The 22,029-nt window shown below is 39.0% G+C and overlaps 1 protein-coding gene across 15 annotated transcripts in view; it reads right to left on the bottom strand.

Moving 5' to 3' along the window:
* Positions 1-4,951: 4,951 nt before the first annotated feature.
* LOC121325574 (actin-binding LIM protein 1-like) overlaps positions 4,952-22,029 on the bottom strand; it is an 84,898-nt gene continuing 67,820 nt past the window's right edge. For 3 of the 15 annotated variants that reach the window (XM_041268290.1, XM_041268286.1, XM_041268288.1), the window contains exons 14-26: positions 21,528-21,657; positions 20,520-20,642; positions 15,981-16,085; positions 14,383-14,430; positions 12,064-12,201; positions 10,771-10,856; positions 9,959-10,085; positions 9,429-9,487; positions 9,036-9,096; positions 8,746-8,753; positions 8,074-8,148; positions 6,948-7,028; positions 4,955-5,918 (exon numbers count right to left, since the gene is read on the bottom strand). In XM_041268290.1, the coding sequence (XP_041124224.1) occupies positions 5,805-5,918; positions 6,948-7,028; positions 8,074-8,148; positions 8,746-8,753; positions 9,036-9,096; positions 9,429-9,487; positions 9,959-10,085; positions 10,771-10,856; positions 12,064-12,201; positions 14,383-14,430; positions 15,981-16,085; positions 20,520-20,642; positions 21,528-21,657 (1,155 nt within the window). In that variant the 3' untranslated portion in view covers positions 4,955-5,804. Of the gene's footprint in view, positions 5,919-6,947; positions 7,029-8,073; positions 8,149-8,745; positions 8,754-9,035; positions 9,097-9,428; positions 9,488-9,958; positions 10,086-10,770; positions 10,857-12,063; positions 12,202-14,382; positions 14,431-15,980; positions 16,086-20,519; positions 20,643-21,527; positions 21,658-22,029 lie in introns of all 15 variants that reach the window. The other 12 variants (XM_041268291.1, XM_041268299.1, XM_041268297.1 and 9 more) reach the window with 9 other exon arrangements.

Genomic DNA, 22,029 nt, shown 5'->3' with positions numbered 1-22,029 from the left:
TTTGCTTGTCTTGTGTAAAGCATGCAGCATGCTAGTATGTTTATGGACAACTGTATACTGTATGCTGCACAGTACATGCTTGCAAGCTACTCTATTAAAGTTTTCAGCAGCAAGATGTCCACTGTTGCTGCTGCTCGGAACATAAATTCACATTCCTTAACTATGACTCAAGGGTCAAAGACCCTGGTTCTATTTTAATAAAAACAGGGACTTTACAGACTTCGATTAGAGTCTGTTCCCATGTACAACATGCATCGTGGCCTCTTTTTTTGGCACACTTTTCTTAGATGTATTTATTTCTCTAAAGCAGAGTACTACACTACAGAGTGTCAAGTCACAGATTGCATGCTTTACAATTACTGCAGCTACCCATTTTGTTTGTATAAATTGAGTGAAAGAATTCACCTTTTTTAAGTGCAGTAAATGTTTTTAGGATTTTATCTACTTTGTTGTCTGTTGCATTTGAACATCGCTTAAATGTTTGTTATTTAGGTGAATAGAGTTGACATTTTAAACTTACAAAGCATTGTATAATAATGTATATATCTAGCCAGTGCCACTACATATGCATTTGTGTGGTGTTTGCCTTTATACTTGCTTCAGTAAAACAACGATACAACAGTGATGCTGTTGTGTTGAAGGGGGTAGGGATCAGTATGAAGCTGTTATAATATACACAGTACACAGTAAAATAACCCAGTAGTGGCAGTGTAATTTTATTGGCATACATATAAGAAACAAACAGAACAGATAACAACCCCACCCCAAGCCCAGCAGTACTTTTCAGACACACAATTTATAAAACTTAGAACTTTTTTTAATGATTATAATGATTTTTTTTAATGATTATCATCATTATCAACAGATAATTTCGCCACGTTTGACTAATGTTTGGGTATTCATAAGGTTTTGTTTTTTTTAATTATTGTGAAATGTGGATTTATTTTTTAGTTAGATTTTTTTCAAAGATCATGCATTTAGATATGTATTGTAATGTCAAGTCAATTATTTTTGCATCTATTTGTAATCAACAACAAATAATAAAAATAACTGGAAGAATTACGTTGCCTGAACTCCTTCCAAAGTATTCAGGAGAAAAAGAAGTCAGGTGATTAAAAAACGGTGCTCTAGTGCTGCTGCCTGAGCTCTTCAGAAAGGAGAAGACTCCCAGGGCACTGGCATTGTCAAGAGCCAGCAATGCAGTCTGCCTTACACCCCTCACTCCCTACATATCTGCAAATAACCTATCCTGCGAGGAGGAGGAAGACAATGACATCATCGGAAAAAAGACTGCACAATTCAAAAAGGCAGCATCCAATTTCCAATGTGTATATTTTATTTTTGTCCTTTTTTGAAAAATAAATACTGTACTATACTATACTGTACTATACTACTATGGTTTTGAAGAAACACTCAGTTGAGCATGTTACTGAAAAAAGTAACTTATTACTTGCTACTCGTTCTTCTTCTTCAAAAAATTAATGACCTTACTTATTACTTACACAAAAAAAGGATCTCTTTATATTTCTCTTTTATATTACTCGTTATATTTCTTTCTCTTGTCTTGTCCTGCAAAACAAAACAGTTGTTGTGTCTGTTGTTTCATTCTTAGCTGCTGAATGCGCCTGGTATTTCATTTATTAAATGTGCCAAACAAGTTTTTACAATTTTTGTACTATAAATACATTTCATTTTTGCCATATAAACAATGTACTGTGTATGTCCTGACTTTCAATAATTTTGTGAAGAGAAAATCATACAAATGTTAGAATTCAATAAAATCACGAATAGCAAATCAACAACAACAACAACAAAAAAAATGTATAGAGGGTGAACTATATGGTGATAAAGCAGTAAAATGATGGGGAGATGCAATAAATGTTGCCCCCACTGTGTAAGCAAGCAAATCAAATACAAGTGGTACCTACAGTCAAGTTGGTACTGTACTTCAATAAAATGCAAGCTGATACATGAGTTTCCTGTGTTTTTGAAGTGTATCATCAAAACTGGCATGTGGGATACACATTTTTTTGTTCCTAGTGCCTACCCTTATTCGATTACAAGGCTTAAAGACTGATTTGATTGCCCCATGCCATATTATTGCCGTGAGATAATCCGGAAGAGACCGTGTCATCTGTGCTGAGGCACTGGCAGGAGAGCAGTCTGACGCATCGGGGTTAAATAAGAAAAGACTGCTAATGTAGGTGCACAACAGAGAAAAGGCAAAGGGACAAACTTGTTTCTTTTTTGCGGAAAGTAACTGTAATATTATTACAATACTCCGATTAAAATCAAACCTCGTTACTGACAAAAGTGATATTATTACAGTAACGCGTTACTTAAGAAGTGAGTCACCCCGACTCTGGAAACACTAAGAAAGCATAGTGTGTATCTTGTGAGCAACAGTGCAGTATCAATTAGGAGGGGCTGCCCTTGTGCAACACGCTGTGACTGGTAACCTTACAATTATAAATAAGTAATTGCTAAAAGGAGTATTCCTGGATTTGAATTAACGTTTATGATGCGAATTACTGAAGTGAAGCACTGGAGACAGGGCGGAGATGGGAGGATAGAGGGAAGAACTAGAAATGTTAAAAGCTAGAATAACTTCTAACACCCCAGCCCTACATACGATAGGCTAAAAGTCTCTTTTTTTTTTTTTTTTTACTGATATTTTTACAAACCTAAATAGTGATGAATTAAAATATTACTATACTGTATACAGAAGCATATAATACTACCATAGTCTTAAATTGTCTTATTGTACTGTTAAAAAGCTGAAGTTAGAGTGTATGTTTTGTTATCCACTGCAGATGTTATGCTGCAAAGAATCCACCCAGCCCTGCATGAGATCAGATTAAAGCAGTAAGTAGAAGCCAACGCTGTGAACACTTTCGATGCAGCTGGACATTTTGGACAATGAAAGTTTGAATTTGGGCTACATTCCCTTTCATGTACTAAACCACACAGTACTGTAACTACTTAGATTTTACAAGTAACCACAAAACATGCCTTCACCTTGTCAGCAGCAAAGAGAATGGGAAACAAATGTGCCTTGCGGTCAAAGCCTTCACACCTTTATGGAATGGAAGGAAAAGAAACAAACATGGTTACTGTAGCGTTTGACCGTTTCAGTACAGCAAGTTCTACCCAGGTTAGAAATATCAGTAAGAACCTCCAACTCTGTCTTCTATCTTGAGAACAAGGTTGTGAAGAATTTATGTTCCAGATTCAAACCGAGTCTTCTCATTGGTATTGCTTCGTGTGAGTCACAAAGGATTATATTGTACAGTCAAACCTCTTTAAAGCAACCAATGAGTCCAGACAGAGGTGCCCCAGGCATAGCCCTGCCTCCAGGTTCAGTACACTGTAACTATGCATAATAACACTGTAATGATGTGTAACTACTATGTAAATACACAGTAATTAGAGAGCCAATGTAGTGGTGCAGTATGTGCAGTAAGATCCTATAAGAGAAAAGTCCTTGTTCCCCTTTATTGTTGTATTGCTTATGTCAGAACAACCTTATTTGTGAGAAAGCTCTCAACTGTGGAGAATCCAAGAAAATTAAAAACAAGTGGCAGTCATTATAGGCTTGTGTTGTGATTACCAGTAGGAGCATTGCTTGGTGTGTGGCCCGTCATAGTGTCACTTTAAGAGAAAGCTGCTTTCTTGCAATTAACATGATAACAGGACTCTTGAGAGCAAAAGACACACAATGAATGAAAACATGTGACAAGCAGATTATCATAACCATATACCGTACGTGTGTAAATGAGTGGTGTAACCCTCAAAACAGAAATATGCTTCTACAGTTCAATTCTTTTTAACCTAAATAATCACAAATGATGGCATAAATTTCTACCAGCGTATGTTTTGTCGGTACTCTCCAACTCCATAAACATCTTACGCATGCAAACAATTAACCTGTCTCGTGGTTTTCTTTTTTTTTTTTTTTAGATATTTATTAATACTTTGATACATTTTTGCAGCATAAGAAACTCTTCAAAACTTCATGTAAATGCGTTAAAAGACAGATAAAGGTATACATAAAGGGAAAAACAGACTGAAAGGCTACTTTTGCGATCCTCATTCATCAGCTCATTCATTTGCTGTCTTACATGTGAACAAGCTGGCCCTTCACTTGGGTCACAAGGCTTCCTCTGATTGTGTTCTGTACTGTACAGCAGTTCTACATACATTCCTTATAGCTTCAGCGCACAGTGAAAAGATTCTTCAAGCAATACCAAGATTCAAAAGCGGAACTGGACCTGCAAACTAGCTACAGTTATAATTTTCCACAAACCATGCTTTCAGAAGGAACAAAAAATAAAAACAAAATAATTGGTGCATACTTCATTTTCAGTAGCACTGTTACATATTAAAACACCCTCTTCCAAAAAAAATATTTATATAAAAAAGGATATAACACAATCTCCCCTTTCAGTCTTTTTTAATTGGCATGGAAATGGGTTTTGTAACTCTTTACTGGTAGAACCTTTTTCTGTTTAATACAATGTTTATGTTTTGGCTCACATGAGGCTAAATGGATATTATTCCACTATAGTCACTCTACTGTCTCCACATAAAAACAAATGTCAAAGAAACTCAGGAATAGAGAAACTATGGGGCCAGTGCTGGAATTCACAGTCTGAATTCATAACTACAGTGAAGGTTGTGGGCGTGACTGGTCACCAGGCCAGGAGTGTGGTTTACATCCCCATAGTAACCAGAGTGACAATTGGTCCCATAGAACCTGCTAGAAAACAAGCAGAAGCATCCAGCAGTAAAAGCCCATTAAGCCCATATATGATTGAACCACATGTTACGGCATTAGATAGATGAATATCATGAATATATAATTAAATTTTCACATAACGATATATATATATATATATATATATATATATATATATATATATATATATATATATATATATATATATATATATATATATATATATATATAACATACAGGAGGACTTCATGCAAGAGGATGGGATACAGCAGGGCTATATACGTTCCTGAATAAATAGTGTTTGCAAGTGACATTTGGCATGTTTGTTTTATTGGGATTAGGCAGAGATTGGAAGTGCCACATTAATTAAAATAATTTAAAATAAACATTAATGCTGCCCAGTATGAAACAAGCCCCTCGCACAGCTTTGCAGCAGCAGCTAACAAGTTACTGAACAATGCTGACCCCTAGCGGCCCGACTAGGAATTCTGCTCATGCTCACTGGGTAAAATTCAGCAGCCACAGAACAGCAAAATGCAAGCAGGTAGGCGCTTATAACAAAGCAAGTTTCATTTTCTGCATCACACTGGGAACTGTTTTCTCAGATCCACTGTTGATGGATTACAGATCTCTGTATATTCTGCTTCTGAAACTTCCTGAACTGTTATGTCAAAGCCATGTGTTTGAATTGTGGCAGTAATTGGTTTAGCATTCAGTGTCTCGAGGTTCTACCAATAAAGTGTACTTTTATTAACTCAGCCAAAGAAATGAGAATAAAAAGGAAGCAATTTCCATTCAAAGCCATTGCAAAAAAAAATACACACACGCACACACACATAAAATTCATGTGTCAATATTTTTTGGGATAAATGATCTTCTTTACACCCTTATAACCTACAGATTACTCTCTTAAAGCAGGGCACCCTTCTCCTTCAGTGCATGGGTTTGTCTTGTTTTTGTTTTGTTTCCTTGAAGTTGTTCACAAAAAAAACCCCTCTACATGTATATTACAGTATTCTAGAGATATATTCATTGTGTTTAAAAATAGAACATGCACTGTTTGCTTTCAGAAGAGTTTTGCCTTTTTCTTCATGGCATTGCGTTTCCAGAGAGGTAACCTATCAAATTCCTGGATTTCCATCCTGAAGATATCAAAGAAAACGTCTGCAGCCAAGTGACGCTGAGAAGAACAAGGACAGTAGGAGTTAGCCGAGCACCAAGCGAGAAAAACAACCAGCCCTTTCCAGCTCTAAACTACAGGGCTGCTCCCAGGAACACAAACACATTCTACAACAGAGCAGTCTGCTATGCCTTCAAACAAGCCAGCCTAATGAATCCTGCAAAACTGCAGAACTCTTTCTGTTGCCACTTTTGCTGCTAAAATCTAAATATATTTGTTGACGCACATTTGATAGGATTTTTAAACATTTTTTTAAGGGGAAAGACAAAACTACGTAAGACTTTTTGATAAAACTATCAAGAAACTAGACACAAGTTGTTTCTTTGCAGATTTGCACTACTTCAATTGGTTGTACTTACCATTGTCATTTAAAAAAACATACAAATGCATTACTTCATGATTTCAGGGCTCCCACGACAGTCACAAATGTGGGGCAAATTGGGAAAATCTAACTCACTTCTTGTCTAAGAAAAGTGCAACAGTATGAGATTCAGTAATTTTTGTAATACTGGATATTTAAGATGTTCAGGTTTCAGGAGCCCCCAAGTGGCGCATCCAGTAAAGGCGCACCGCGTGGAGTGCAGGATGCGTCCTATAGCCTGGAGATCGCCGGTTTGAATCCAGGCTATGTCATTGCTGACCATGACTGGGGGTTCCTAGGGGGTGGCGCACACTTGGCCGAGCGCCGCCCAGGTAGGGAGGGATTAGGTGCGCACCAGTGCCCCCTGTGGCTGATAGGGTGCCTGTGGGTCTGCAGTGGAGCCATTCAGATCTGTGTTGTCCTCCAGCACTACAGGTCTGGTGGCTTCGCTGTGGATCAGCAGTGCGAAAAAGGATGGACTGGAACGGTTTCAGAGGACACCTGTTTCAGCCTCTGTTTCCTGAGTCGCCAGGGGGTTGCAGCAGTGAACTGCCCTAACAATATAAAAAATGGGCACTCCAAATTGGGGAGAAAACCTGGGTAAAAAAACATTGGCGACGACTACTTTTAAAAAAATTGTTCAGGTTGCTCCTTTTGCTACTTCTTACCTCTAGTCTTGTTCTGTCCACATCTCTTGGCAGTTTAACACGCCCTCTGTTGGTCACCATGAGCATTTCATATGGATATACCTATTTTTTTTTTTAAAAAAGTTTCTGTTATACATTTCTTTCACAGTGACTGTATATAAAAATGATTTCAAATGATTTAACGACAAAACAAATATTATAGATTTGTAATCCAAAAGTGGAACATGTGGCTAAGAATTAATATAAACTGTTACCTTCTGAATTCAGTTTGAGACACTGGGCCATAGTCACGCTAAGGACAGTTAAAGAAATGTTTTGGAAGAGTGTTTCCTCAACTGTTTGACAAAGGGAAGTGCATTTTCACTTTTCAAAACACTATTTAATCTAAGGAAACAAACACTCTTGAAAAAAACAGTTCATAAAATAAATAAAACCCTCTGTCTTCACAGTCCTTACAGTTTTCTGAATAGGGTCCAATACAAAGCCAACACACATGCCCCTGCATTCCATGAAATACCTACTGTACGTGTATATGGAACATCAGCCAGAATGCTGTGCTGCACACCTCACATTCACACTAACATACTGGAGGTATAGAAGCTATGAGCTGCAGCACCATGAAGCAATCCTGGATGAAGGAGTGACTCATCTGGGGCAGGACTGACTGGGGTGTCAACACGATGGAAGCTCATGATTATACTGGGGTGTCAACACGATGAAAGCTCAAGATTATACTGCAGTCGGGGGTGTGCAGCAACACTGGACTGGACCTTGCCTTTACGACTTCAAACTTCTCGTTAGAATTGTACTTATTCGATGTAAACAATACAAGGGGAAGTGATTTTAGCCACATATTCTTTTGCACAGCCCTACACTTGACATTTGTTGAAATGCTACAGTGCAGTGCAGGGTTGAGACACAGTGGATTTCAGGATACAATTGACCACGTTGCTACCGGTGAGTCATAGTAATCTAGTGTTTCAGTTATCACTGATCAATACTTCACTTCGTTCTTCTCAAGAGATCTGTTTCAGGAATCTGCCCCCGTTTTACAGGTCGTTCTTTTTTTTTTTTTTTTTTTTTTTTAAAATCAATACAGTGATAAAAAGGACCCATTTATGACAACATAAAGAAATGAAACACTTGCTTTTGGTTCCAACATATTAGGCATTGAGACTCCCCTGTCCATTCTTGAAACAGGTAAGTGTCCCTCTCGAATAGGCTGCAGAACAGAACACACATATCAGATGCAACATCTATATATGTATATATCTATATTATATATATATATATATATATATATATATATATATATATATATATATAGTCTATTATATATAGTCTCAAATTGTAGTTTTATTCAGTTTTTATCTAGTTCTGTTCTATCTAGTATTTTGGCTCATATTAAACATTTTGCTCCTTCAGACTGTTGTTGTAACAAAGCTAAGCAAGATACAATGGAGCTGTAGTCTTCACCCTTTTTTCATTGTTAAAAGACCACTGTGCCGAGATGCTGTTACATTAAATCATAGCTGTAGTTATCAACAGCAGATCACAGTTTCAACAAATAAAATATTTCCATAGGAATAAGAAACATATAACATGCCATTACATAAGTAACCAGACAAACAGAGGGAATGCGAGCTGCTCCTGTTTAAACTCCTCTGTGAAGCATATGGACAGCTGTTGAGCACAGCGGATTCCATAACATACCCTGAGTGGATAGCCTCCTTTGCATATCATCATACATGGCAACATGCCTCTATATTTTATAGTACACATGCAAGAGTATGTGCCAGACAGATTATTTATTACATACCTGGAACTCTGAAAGACACAACAACAGGGGAGAAAAGAGATTATTAGAGGTAAGGTGCATTACACATCATCAATTCAATTATTTGCATATCTTAAATGCAAAAGGCTTATTATATTTGTAATTATTTGCCTTGATTACTAGGAGACTAGCAGTGGTTTCAGATACCCACTTGGAAGACTGAATACCTCCTTGCAAATCGATGCTCCCTATAGCTATCACTTAGAGAAGACTGCACACAATATTAACAGTCCAAACAGAACAGAATCCATCCCAATGTAACAGATTCTTACCTTTAACACCTCCACACACATCACCGTAGCTGTTGTACTGAGAGAAATCTGTAGACTGTGGCTGCAAGGCACACAAAGACAACACTGTAATTGTCAGTAATGATGTGGTTATTTATCTCCATGGATAAAACATTTACAGGTGGCAGTGTGCGCTACAAAAGTATTAAGACAGCTACACCTGGGTTGTAAATAATTAGAGCCGTCAGTATAATGATGTGAAAACGTTTGACATACAGACGGGTGGACACAAGCTTTTTTCATTCACCCCTTGAATCTAACACACGAAATACAGAACTTGAATTGAAGGGATGATACTGTTAGCACTGCTTGATTTTCTATTGCTCTTTGCACACTGTCAGCGCTGTGATGGTTTTTCAGTTAATGACATCTTACCCTGTGTAGGCCGTTCCGTCCATAGCCAGGGAGAGAGGAGGTCATGGAGGCATTTCGATCTAAAAGGGGAAAGTAAAGAATGCATTACATTATTATTTAAAGCCATTTCAACGGTGTAGGCGCTTCATCCATTCACTTGTATGCCAATCCTATAATGCACACAGAACTGGACCATAACCTTATACACCTGTAATATAAAAAAGAGCTGAGATGATGGGTACAAAACATCTTCTCTACTTTAAAGCAGCAATATGTTACAATAATATTTCATTTTATAGTAAGATATGATTCTAGGGTGATTGTTTACACATTTCCTTCATAGTTTGAGTTTGTACACTATTAATAATAATAATAATAATAATAATAATAATAATAATACAGATCTTATCTGGGTTAGGTATGTTAGGCTGATATTTTCTATTCCCTAGACACGTGTTTCGTTCCTTCTTGAATGCTTCTTGCTACTCTATGAAGATGCAGATGGAAGTGGATGAGAGCATAGAATGGAAGCCTGGAACTCCTTTCCATACCTGACTTATACGAGTCCGTTTGCAGAGAATTGCAGCGCTGAGCAGAGATGTTTCGGGAGTATCGTTCTTGAGTCATCTCCTTCTCCATCTCTTCTTTTAATATCAATTTCCCTAAACCGGACTGCATCTGAAACATTTTTAAGGTAAGATTTGACAACCTTGGAACCCACACTAGAAAGAAATGAGCATGTTATAGAAACAAGCATGTTATTTATGTGGTTGGGAACAGTATCCCATGACAGGATTAGGGGTGGACATTGTGGGCCACTTGAAAGCACAAGAGTCTAGGCATCACTATAGATGACTTTAAAAACTACCAGGCAGTTCATGTTCAAGAGGTACATATATAGTCTGCAAGCAAATTGCATTCTGACTCATCTGAATGCTCAACAGAAGAACACAAGCTTGGGAACCATTCTGCCCATCAAGGCTCGACCCTTGTTAACGCACCATTCTCCCTTATTGGGGGGACCTCATTTAAAAGCACAGAATCTGGTCTTTTTTATGTTCCCAGTGTTTTAGATCCTACTGTTTCACCTGGAATGCTATTCCATTGGACTGAATTTGTACCCAGCCATCCATCAAACTACATACTACACAGCAGATTATTATATAATGTACGGTGCCCGGTGGAGCAGATGCACATGCTCCCACATACTGTACACTGCAATCGTGTCATAGCTGCTCTTTAGCCCTAAATGGTCAAACAAGGTATACAAGAGCAACAAGTAGGTCATCAAATCAGCGCTCAGAATTGAAAATATTTGTGATGACAGTGCTCAACACCAGGTCTGGAGCTGAAAGAGCAATACCTTGTTGAGATGTTCCTCTTGAATCTGCCTGCGCTTCTGCATTTCTTCCTCCTCCTCTTCTCTCGAGCGTCGCCGCGTGTCATGTCCTGGAGGGGTTTGTTTCGCAATCAGAAACACGTCAGTGAAGTGAACACCCTCACAACAGTTCAAATGAATCATTCGGGACTGAACAGGAATTTCATTTCGGTTGCTGGTAGTTGTGTTACCCAAACAATGGTCTTGTTCATTGTGGTTAAACTCTCCTTTGAAAAAATATAATCCCCTATACCCCCCTATCTGTCTCACGTTGCACAGAACTATTTCATTCAGCCATTGCCCATCTTGTGTTTTTTTAACATGTGTTTGGAATGTTAAAGACACAACATAATGAAAAGACCAATGCCTTACTGTCATTTTAATGGACAACAGTGCATCAGCACCTGAGGGGCAATACAGGGAGCGACATACATTGAAAATGAAAAATGAGGGATTTGGAAAGAGCCCTGTTTGAAAATCGTTCACAATTGCTCTCCAAACCAATCAAAAACATGGAACAGATTATTAGTACCAATACAACTACTACAACAACTACTACTACTCACATGAATATTAGGAAGAGAATACTGGAAGAAGTCATGCTATCACAGCTAGTTTTCCAATATGAAAAAGTACTATAGCATTCTATAGTAAAACTGCACTGTAGCACAATTAGGGCAACTATACTATTATTGCCAGTACAATGCAATATAGTGCAATTGTTCCTTGCACTAAAATATATGTATTGCAAAAAAAAAATAGCACTGTATAGTTAGCTTTTCTTTTAAGGTTACAATGGAAGATACAGTATGCTATGCCAACTAACTAATAAAAGACATCACAAAATCTATGGGAGGTAGTTTTCTACATACTTTAGAAAAATAAAATAAAATGATTGAGGAAGCAATGCATGTTGTCCCATGCACCAGTAATTCTGTGTTTCAGTGGGGTGTATGTTAATAAAATGATTGAGGAAGCAATGCATGGTGTTCCTAGCACCGGTGGTTCTGTGTTTCAGCGGGGTGTATGTTAATAAAATGATTGAGGAAGCAATGCATGTGTTCCTAGCACCGGTCCAGCGGGGTGTATGCACCATGTGTTCCTAGCACCGGTTCTGTGTTTCAGTGGGGTGTATGTTAATAAAATGATTGAGGAAGCAATGCATGGTGTTCCTAGCACCGGTGGTTCTGTGTTTCAGCGGGGTGTATGTTCTCCCCCACAGTAGAACAGTATGAAGTACACAGTTCATCTCTCTCTGGATTAAGGGTGGTATCATACCTATGGCAGCAAGTGAGGGTGGGCAAGGCCAGTGGTCTGTCTCAATCTTTGCTGTGTCCTCAGGGGAGGGAGCGAAGGCTGCTGGGAACTTGGCAGACTTGATGATATCCTCTGCAGACTTGATCTGGGCAGGTGGATCTAGATTGGCAATAGGGGAACTTGTCTATCAGTTCAGGCTTATATATATAGAAGTTGATCCCCAATAATGTATTTGATGTTGTTTTACCGATTTAAAGCATTCCAAATTTCCGATTTATTTTTTTAAAACTCATTACTGGATGGTTTTTCTTTGTTTTAAAATAAAAGCTTGTTTGGTGACATTGTTTCAATCCCAATCAATATGTTGCTCTCACTCTATAGAATCACTGTGTGAAGGTCAAGATACTGTTACCCCTTTTGCAGGTACCTATTTAAAAAAGAGACAATAGCCCCTAATGTACTTATGGTGTCAGTCTTTTTACATAATATAACTCTAACCCCAACCCTAACCCTTTTTTGATACAATTGTGTACTTACATATTTTGTGCAAAAAGATTTACACATTAAGTACATTGTAACTATGCACAACGGCATTGAAATGATGTGTAAGTACACATGCTTTTACTAAGTTACCATGTAAATGCACAAAAATTACAGACACTTAATGTAAAGGGTTACCTAGATATGCAAATCAACTTGTAAACACCTGACTGTCTCCTTCTTGTCCCAGTTATGACAAATGTCATGGATTCTGTTTGAGTGCAGCCTGACTGCAGAGATATGGTCGTGCGAATGCTGTTAATAGAAACAGAAGCCTAGCAAGATATGACTGCATAAGAAGTTCTGGTAAATAGGGAAGGTAAGTCAAATGCGCAAGCAAAGAAAGATGTATATATAATTTTGAGCTCTGTTAAGAAAGTCAGAGTACAATGACTCATTTACAGACTGGAGTTGTTAAAGGGTTAAAGAGCATGACTTCAAACAGTACTTACATGTCGACACTGTTGTGATGAAATGGTACCCAATCGAATGTTAATGGTAGGGAGGGCACACAATGGTTTTTTTTGTTTTGTTTTTTTTTTTAGCCCGATTTTCTCCCCAATTTGGAATCCCCAATTATTATTTGTATCCCGGTTCACCACTGCAACCCCCTGGCAACTCGGGAAACAGAGGCTGGAACAAGCGTCCTCCGAAACGTCATTTTTCACACTGCGGATCCACAGCTAGGACACCAGACCTACAGTGCTGGAGGACAACGCAGATCTGAATGGCTCCACTGCAGACCCACAGGCACCCTATCAGCCACAGGGGTCACTGGTGCGTGGTGAGCCCTGGATTCCCCTGGCGACCTATGCCCTCCCTACCTGGGCAGTGCTCGGCCAATTGTGCGCCTCCCCTAGGAACCCCAGGTCACAATCGGCAGTGACATGCGATCCCCAGGCTATAGGGCACATCCGCGTGGAGCGCCTTTACTGGATGTGCCACTTCGGAGCCCCGGGAGGACACAACATTAAAAAAACGAAACAAAAAGAATGAAAACAAACCACAGAATGCACAAAGCAAAGCGCAAATGAATGGGTTATGCATTTGTAAGCTTTCAAGTGACCCACTGAGGGCTCAGAGAGACAAACATACAGCATGTTAATGTTTGTTCTCATTAATGTAAACTAGAGGATGCTTTTGAGACGATGGTAATATAGCAGGAGGGAGGCTGGGTGCGAACTGGCAACCCTGTGCACCGCAGGCAAGCGTCTTAACCACAGTGAAAAAGAGTACAAGAAAGAGTGGGCAATGTACCCACAGTGGAAAAGCAGCCACGCTGGCTTTAGAGACCCACAGTGGAAAAACAGCCACGCTGGCTTTAGAGACCCACAGTGGAAAAGCAGCCACATGTGCTAGAAAACCTCCAGAGAACCAGTCAGCATTTTTCCTTACAGAACATATTTCAAAGGGAGGAATAAAACCATGCCTTTTTGCTGTGTACTGAGGCGAGCATGTGAGACAGTGACTGGTTGCTAGGCTACAATCACCACACCCCCAGCCCCATTTAAAAGAAGAGTAGCTTTACAGCTGGAATTTTTTTAACACAGCAATTGTTTTAATACTCTGAATTCTAAAACCACAGCACCCAAAACAAACAGTAAATAAATAATAAATAAATCATATTCGTCAATAACATCAAATTAAATAAAAAAGAGAAATAAAGCCTGCTAATTAAAAATGTCATTCAGTTTGAAACAATAAAACAAAACAAAAAAAAGTGATTCTGTATGACGCTGTAATAAATAAACATCACCAACACATTTGGTAGCTAGAAAAATAAAGGTTAACGGACTGTACCATGTTGCTTGTAGATGGGTGGTTTTCTGTAGATGTTGATGCCTTGGTCTGTGAAATGAAAAACAGAAGATGTGAAAAACAAAAACAAGCTAAATTTAACAGTACGGATTTCATTCTTCAGACACAAAAAGACAAAATGTATCATGAAGAAATAAAAATAGAGCAAACATCTGAGCTGATAAGAGTCAGCTCTACAGAAGAATAAACAAACAGAAGAAAACAGACAGAAGCATGAATAATGAATACATTAAGATAAACGGGGGCCGCGCTCACCGCATATTTTACAAAACATTCCACACATTCTTTGTTGAACAAAGCTTTCCTAAACCCACGCAGTCTGCTATTGGATACATCTGAAGCCTGTTGTGAGCACACACTGCGGGTACAGGACAGTTTAACATGCGAAACACCTTCCCACTGAATCACATGTGAAAAGGTGCATGCTACACCTGACTCTGACTCTGCCAGACTGCACTGTCCTCAAGAATACCCTGACAATCATTAGAGAGGATTAGAGCAATGAAAGGTCGTTTGGAAGGCTTGCAGAATTCCTTAGTGTTAAACAGACAGATTGCAATGTCTGTCCAGTTTGCATATATCTGCCATTCATTTTTCAAAAAGCTTTACCGGCTTGTGAGTTGCTCATAGCTAATAAAAAGATGCCTACGACTCAAGGTTTTTTTCCCCATGAGTGCACAGCTGAGGTGTCATTGCAGTTGTAAGGTTGAGCACTTGTTTGTGGAAAGCAGTGTGGTTTGAGCACTTACTGTATCTATATTCCCCACAGGCTGGATGCATTTTTTTTTTTTTTTTTTTTTTTTTTTTTTAACATTGTCTAGACATACATTTAAATGTGAGTTTTGAGATGCAAAAAATGTGAAAACTGTGGCACTGAAAAAAGCACCAAAAAGCTCAGTGATACAATACATCTACATAGATGCCAAAAGAGTGCTGATTTAAATGGTTGCATTTCCTAAAAAGTTTAAGGTTTAGAGGACTGAGACAAAAATGTAATTAAACCCACTGGTTTTAACTTTTAATGATGCTGGATTGTGGTTTACACATCATGAATCAATTAGTTTCTATTTCGGTCACAATAATAACATATATACAGTATTATAACTCTTTATTGTGTCTTAAATATAAATTATTAATGTCAGTTACTGAAATGAGTAAAGTATTTCATGAACGCAAGTATAAAATAATACTAACATGGTAAGATTCCACAGGTAACCTGCCCGATAATATCTACTGTTCCTCTTTCTTCACAGTTGTATGTATGTAGGTGTGTGTGTGTAACATATGTATGTATTCTATGTTGTTTCAACATATCACATGAACCGGAGTGGGGTGCACAACAGTGGACCGCAACTAACTGAACTTCGTATTTCAGTTTTTTTCTAAATACTTTTGGGCTTTGGCTTGGAAGCTTGTTGGTCAGAAGGCTCTTAGTGCTGGTGTGAGATTTTGGTTTGCACCCTGGCAAAAAAATAAATAAATAAATAAGTGGTTGTGTATGGAGACAAAGACAGAGAGAGACAAGCAGACCTAGCGACACATGGAGACCGAGACAGAGACAGACTGGCGCCAGATCCTACCTGGAAGATGGAAATGTTTAAGGTTCAGTGCGTAAGTCGGAGTGAGAGGGCGGCTGTCGGGCCGTAAGGGGAGAGGGGAATTCCGACCGCTGGACGGCTCATTGCCTCCAATGAGAAGAACGGAACAACGTGAGAAAAGATACAGCAGAAAATAAACATGCAGGAAAAAAACAAACCAAAAGAGAAATCAACAGGAAAACACAAACCAAAAGAGAAATCAACAGGAAAAAAAAAACAAACCAAAAGAGAAATCAACAGGGAAAAAAACAAACCAAAAGAGAAATCAACAGGAAAAAAAAAACAAACCAAAAGAGAAATCAACAGGGAAAAAAACCCAAACCAAAAGAGAAATCAACAGAGAAAAAACCCAAACCAAATGAGAAATCAACAGGAAAAACACAAACCAAAAGAGAAATCAACAGGAAAAACACAAACCAAAAGAGAAATCAACAGGAAAAGAACAAACGAAAAGAGAAATGAACAAACAAAAAAGGTCAAAACAAAAAGACCCCAACTTTGCTGACACGGCATGACAGGTTTAAAAGCTGTTATTTCCATTCACTGTGAATAAAAGTGTGACTCTGCTTGTGAAACTCAAAGTTCCTGAAACGTACATAGGGATTGTGAAGCAGCATGTGATTCATGCAGATAAATGGTTAAAAGCATTTTGTTGTACAACAACGCATGCCTGTTACAAGTAACTGGTTTATAGTAACAATGCTGCATAAGAAACTATTGTGCAAACTCATGGGTACATGCAACTTGACTTAATGAAAACGAGTTTACCTCACAAATTCACAACATTCATTTGTTGACTTTTAATAACAGTGCACTTTGTAAATGTTAAAAGTACTGCGACAAACCTACATTAATCCATCCACTCATGTAGTCTACAAATGATCTCAAACTCAAACACAAACCCTTCACTAATAATACATGGCAACGCATTCTTGAAGAGCCCAAATAAGATCCTTACATTCTGTTTCAATTGAGTCAAACGTAAGTGAAGAAAATTACAATTATGAACCTTACACAGTTCACTAGAGTATTCTCTCTAAAATCAGTCGCAAGAATAGAAAGTCCACCATCTATTGAATGCATGTATTCAGGAAACTGAAGAACTGAAAAGTGCAATAACCTGCAGGGGCATCGGACTCAAAATCATTGAGTTCAAGTTGCATGACCGTCAATCACGCCCTGCACACTGTCCCGAGAAAGACTGGGAACGCATCTGCAACAGCAAGCAGCAGACAGACAGACAAATGTGCAAACCAAGGCCGGGCCATAACATACCTATGAAAAAAGAAGCTGCAAGGAGGGGAGGAGAAACCAGTGAATGTTACAGGGACAAAGAAAAAGCAACGGAAATGCATGCTGCAAAAAGGAGAATGATAAGGGAAATAAAGACTTAAAAAAATTGGTCTAGTGCATTTTTCTACATTAAACTTGCACAGTTACTCTTGCTCAATGACGTTTTTTTAGGTCTTACTTCCAAAAACAGACATTTGTAATGTATATGTAACGCTGAGAACTGTGACCTGTTTGGGGCGTTAGTCATAGTGGTAGCATTCTCAGTTGTTACGTTGCTCCAGTGCCGAGATTAATTCATATTTCCTCATACAGTAGCCATCTCTAACTGGCTGGAATGCAAACTTGTTGTTTTTGATTTCATAATATCAGTGGTATCTGTTGGCTCCTCCTGCTCTATAGAACCACACAGAATTAGTACCATAAAAGGGTAAAGGTCAGGGTAAGGTTAAGGGGCAGGGGCAGGCTTTGACATTGAAATACATGTCTTAACTTGAGCGTGTTCTGTTTATGAGAATCTGAAGTTCACAGCGACAAACCTACACATTCACACGTGCCAGGAGATGATTAATATGTGAACAGACTGTATTAATAGTGTGCAAACTCTAAAATAGAAATCACATTGAAGATTGTTGTCCTATTAAACAATTACTCCTCTGAGGTTTTTGCATGCCAAGATGTTAAAACAGATTACAGCAATCTTTCACAACACGAATTCAGAAATGTCCACTTTTAGTAGCCTGTATACCAACCACTTATTTTATTATACTTTAATGGATAAAAAGCATTGCCATTCAAGGTTACAGCAATCTGATGAAATGTATCTCCAAAGACATTCGCTCACCTAAAGCAGCACATGTTTTTAACATTTCTTACATGATCAGTGTTTTGGTATTAATGAGGGGTAATATGTTTGGAGTGCCCTAAGATAAGCTTGAGGTCAACAAGGAGTCCTCAGGGGTCAACCTGGCCTTAGCCATTGTAACTGGAGAGAACTCCTAGCTATGTTATTACAAGCAATTACATTTGAATAACTAGGTAATAACCATTATCCCTGCATCTAACTGATGTGTAATTGCGTGGAAATTGCCTTGTGATCATCTTGCTACCTGATGTAATTAGTTAATCCGTGTTTGGACTATGTGGACACTGAAGACCAGTGTTCCTGACTGTCTGGACACTGAGATCAAGACCAATGTTTCTGACTATGGGGACACTGAGAGATCAAGACCAGTGTTCCTGACTATCTGGACACTGAGAGATCAAGACCAGTGTTCCTGACTATCTGGACACTGAGAGATCAAGAACAGTGAGAGATCAAGACCAGTGTTCCTGACTATGTGGATACTGAGAGATCAAGACCGGTTCCTGACTCTGTGGACACTGAGAGATCAAGACCGGTTTCTGACTATGTGGACACTGAGAGATCAAGATCAGTGTTCCTGACTACGTGGACACTGAGAGATCAAGACCAGTTCCTGACTATCTGGACACTGAGAGATCAAGACCAGTGTTCCTGACTATGTGGACACTGAGAGATCAAGACCAGTGTTCCTGACTATGTGGACACTGAGAGATCAAGACCGGTTCCTGACTATCTGGACACTGAGAGATCAAGACCAGTGTTCCTGACTATGTGGACACTGAGAGATCAAGACCGGTTCCTGACTATCTGGAGACTGAGATCAAGACCAGTGTTCCTGACTATGACACTGAGAGATCAAGACCAGTTCCTGACTATCTGGACACTGAGAGATCAAGACCAGTGAGAGATCAAGACCAGTGTTCCTGACTATGTGGACACTGAGAGATCAAGACCAGTTCCTGTTCACTGACTATCTGGACACTGAGAGATCAAGACCAGTGTTCCTGACTATGTGGACACTGAGAGATCAAGACCAGTTCCTGACTATCTGGACACTGAGAGATCAAGACCAGTGTTCCTGACTATCTGGACACTGAGAGATCAAGACCAGTGTTCCTGACTATCTGGACACTGAGAGATCAAGACCGGTTCTTGACTATCTGGACACTGAGAGATCAAGACCAGTGTTCCCGACTATGTGGACACTGAGAGATCAAGACCAGTGTTCCTGGCTATGTGGACACTGAGAGATCAAGACCGGTTCCTGACTATGTGGACACTGAGAGATCAAGACTGATTTCACACTATCTGGACACTGAGAGATCACGACCAGTGTTCCTGACTACATGGACACTGAGAGATCAAGACCAGTTCCTGACTATCTGGACACAGAGATCAAGACCAGTGTTCCTGACTATCTGGACACTGAGAGATCAAGACCGGTTCTTGACTATCTGGACACTGAGAGATCAAGACCAGTGAGAGATCAAGACCAGTGTTCCCGACTATGTGGACACTGAGAGATCAAGACCAGTGTTCCTGGCTATGTGGACACTGAGAGATCAAGACCGGTTCCTGACTCTGTGGACACTGAGAGATCAAGACTGGTTTCTGACTATCTGGACATTGAGAGATCAAGACCGGTGTTCCTCACTACGTGGACATTGAGAGATCAAGACCAGTTTCTGACTATGTGGACACTGAGAGATCAAGACCTGTTCCTGACTATGTGGACACTAAGAGATCAAAAACAGTTTTACTGACTATGTGGACACTGAGAGATCAAGACCAGTGTTCCTGACTATGTGGACACTGAGAGATCAAGACCAGTGTTCCTGACTATGTGGACACTGAGATATCAAGACCAGTGTTCCTGACTATGTGGACACTGAGAGATCAAGACCAGTGTTCCTGACTATGTGGACACTAAGAGATTGTGTGAGGAGCTGCTTTGTAATCTGTTAAATAAATGTCATCCCAATAGTACAGGTTTGTGTTTCAGATGCCTACTTTGTATCTGCAGCACGTAATACAGAACAACAAATTGCCTGTCTGTCTATTGGTTTTCATATCCTGCACACATATTGTAGAAGAGCTTGAATGTGTGTGTGTGTGTGTGTGTGTGTATATATATATATATATATATATATATATATATATATATATATATATATACACACATTAAAAGGTTCCAGTTAGATCTCCATAATATTAATCTCTGCAAACGTTTGAAAACTTTTATACCGACCCTTTATTTCCCCTTTAGCACACAATGCACTGTTGGGATCAACCTTATTCTGGTGTGTCGGAGCTTGGAAGCTGAATAAAGAGCTGGCGCTGGAAGCTTGAGAAGCCTTGCTCCTTACCTTTATTATGGGGGATGAAGTGGTGTCGGAATGGGGAAGTGGGGCGGGAGTCATTGTGGCTGGAGCTGAAACTGCTAGTGTGCAGGTAGGGCAGACGCTGCACTGCAGGAGAAGAAAGCAGCTCTGCACCAGCAAGGGGTCATGGGGTCAGGAGGAGGATGTAAGCAAGGAAAACAGAATTGAGAAGGAAACCAGGAAGAGAGAGAGAGAGAGGGAAAGAAAGAGAAAAGAGAAAGAAAAAAAAAGAACGCTCCAAAGGAAACAAAGCACAAACTGTTCAGCGACTGAAAAGCAAGTAGGAAGAAACAAGGATAAATAGCAAGGTAACTGGCAATACAGAAAGGGTTGAAGGAGGGAGCGAAACACAAAGTAAAATAACCAATAAGGAGGGTTTTATGATGTTCATCTCAGCCAGCCGACATTGTGTTTGTATTTTATATAAAAGCAAACAAATTTTATCTCAGCAACCCAACAATATCTGTTTTTCTTTTTATCTCATTCAGGTCTAGTTATCAAAACTTTTTTTCAGGCTTTAGATGAAATCCCAAATTATCTTATTTAACTGTTTTCACCACCTTCTCAAAATACTCACGGTAATTTATATGGCTAGAATTGAGTCATGCCTAGCAGTAAATATGCTAAGAAAATAATTGTATACACAGCAGATCACTTCTTCAAAATACAAGCTAAACATTATCTGTTTTAAAAACACTGCACAGGCAGCAGACCACCACTTCAAAATATAAGCTAAACGTTATCTCTTTTAAAAACAGCACCAATAATATTTCAACTTTCAAAATGGTATTTATATGAAACGTTTCCTTTTTTTCTATCTTTGTTTCAAGGCCTTTGAAGAAGTAATATCTGCCAGGAAGGACATGTAACACAAACTTTAATACAGGCACACGACTGTAAAACGATTACAAACACCAATCATGTCATTGTATCTGGCGTGAATGACTGAAGCCCACACACTGTATTCCAACACAGAGTCCTGCATGCACTCACCAGGTCTGTGAAAGTGCTGGGGGGAGCGGGGCAAGGTGGGTGTGTAGTTATGACGGCTGTAGACTGGAGAGCTGATTGATCCTTGACTCGTGGATCTGTGGATCATTCGCTCACGCATGTCATGGTAACCCTGAGATTACCAGAAAGGAAGAACGTTTTACCAACATTATTATACTTAAAATCGGAGTTTGATAATAAATATTATATATATATATATATATATATATATATATATATATATATATATATATATATATATATATATATATATATATACAATGGGGCAGACACTGCTTTGGATAGCAAATGAGCCAAAGATTATTACAAACAATTGCAAAACATTTCTTCATCAGATATTGCAGGTTGAAAGAGATGCACGGCCTACACCACACAGCTGACGTTGGCACAGCATACAGCTGATAGGTGAGGTCCAATCAGCCATTTCCTGGAAATCCAATGTCTGCATGATTTTTCTCTGTGCTAGTATTTTACAATCAGCATT

Source organism: Polyodon spathula, chromosome 13 (assembly GCF_017654505.1).
Source record: "Polyodon spathula isolate WHYD16114869_AA chromosome 13, ASM1765450v1, whole genome shotgun sequence".
NCBI classification, from domain to species: domain Eukaryota; kingdom Metazoa; phylum Chordata; class Actinopteri; order Acipenseriformes; family Polyodontidae; genus Polyodon; species Polyodon spathula.
Note: the sequence above shows the minus strand (reverse complement) of the source record. Positions and strands in the feature narration are given on the sequence as shown.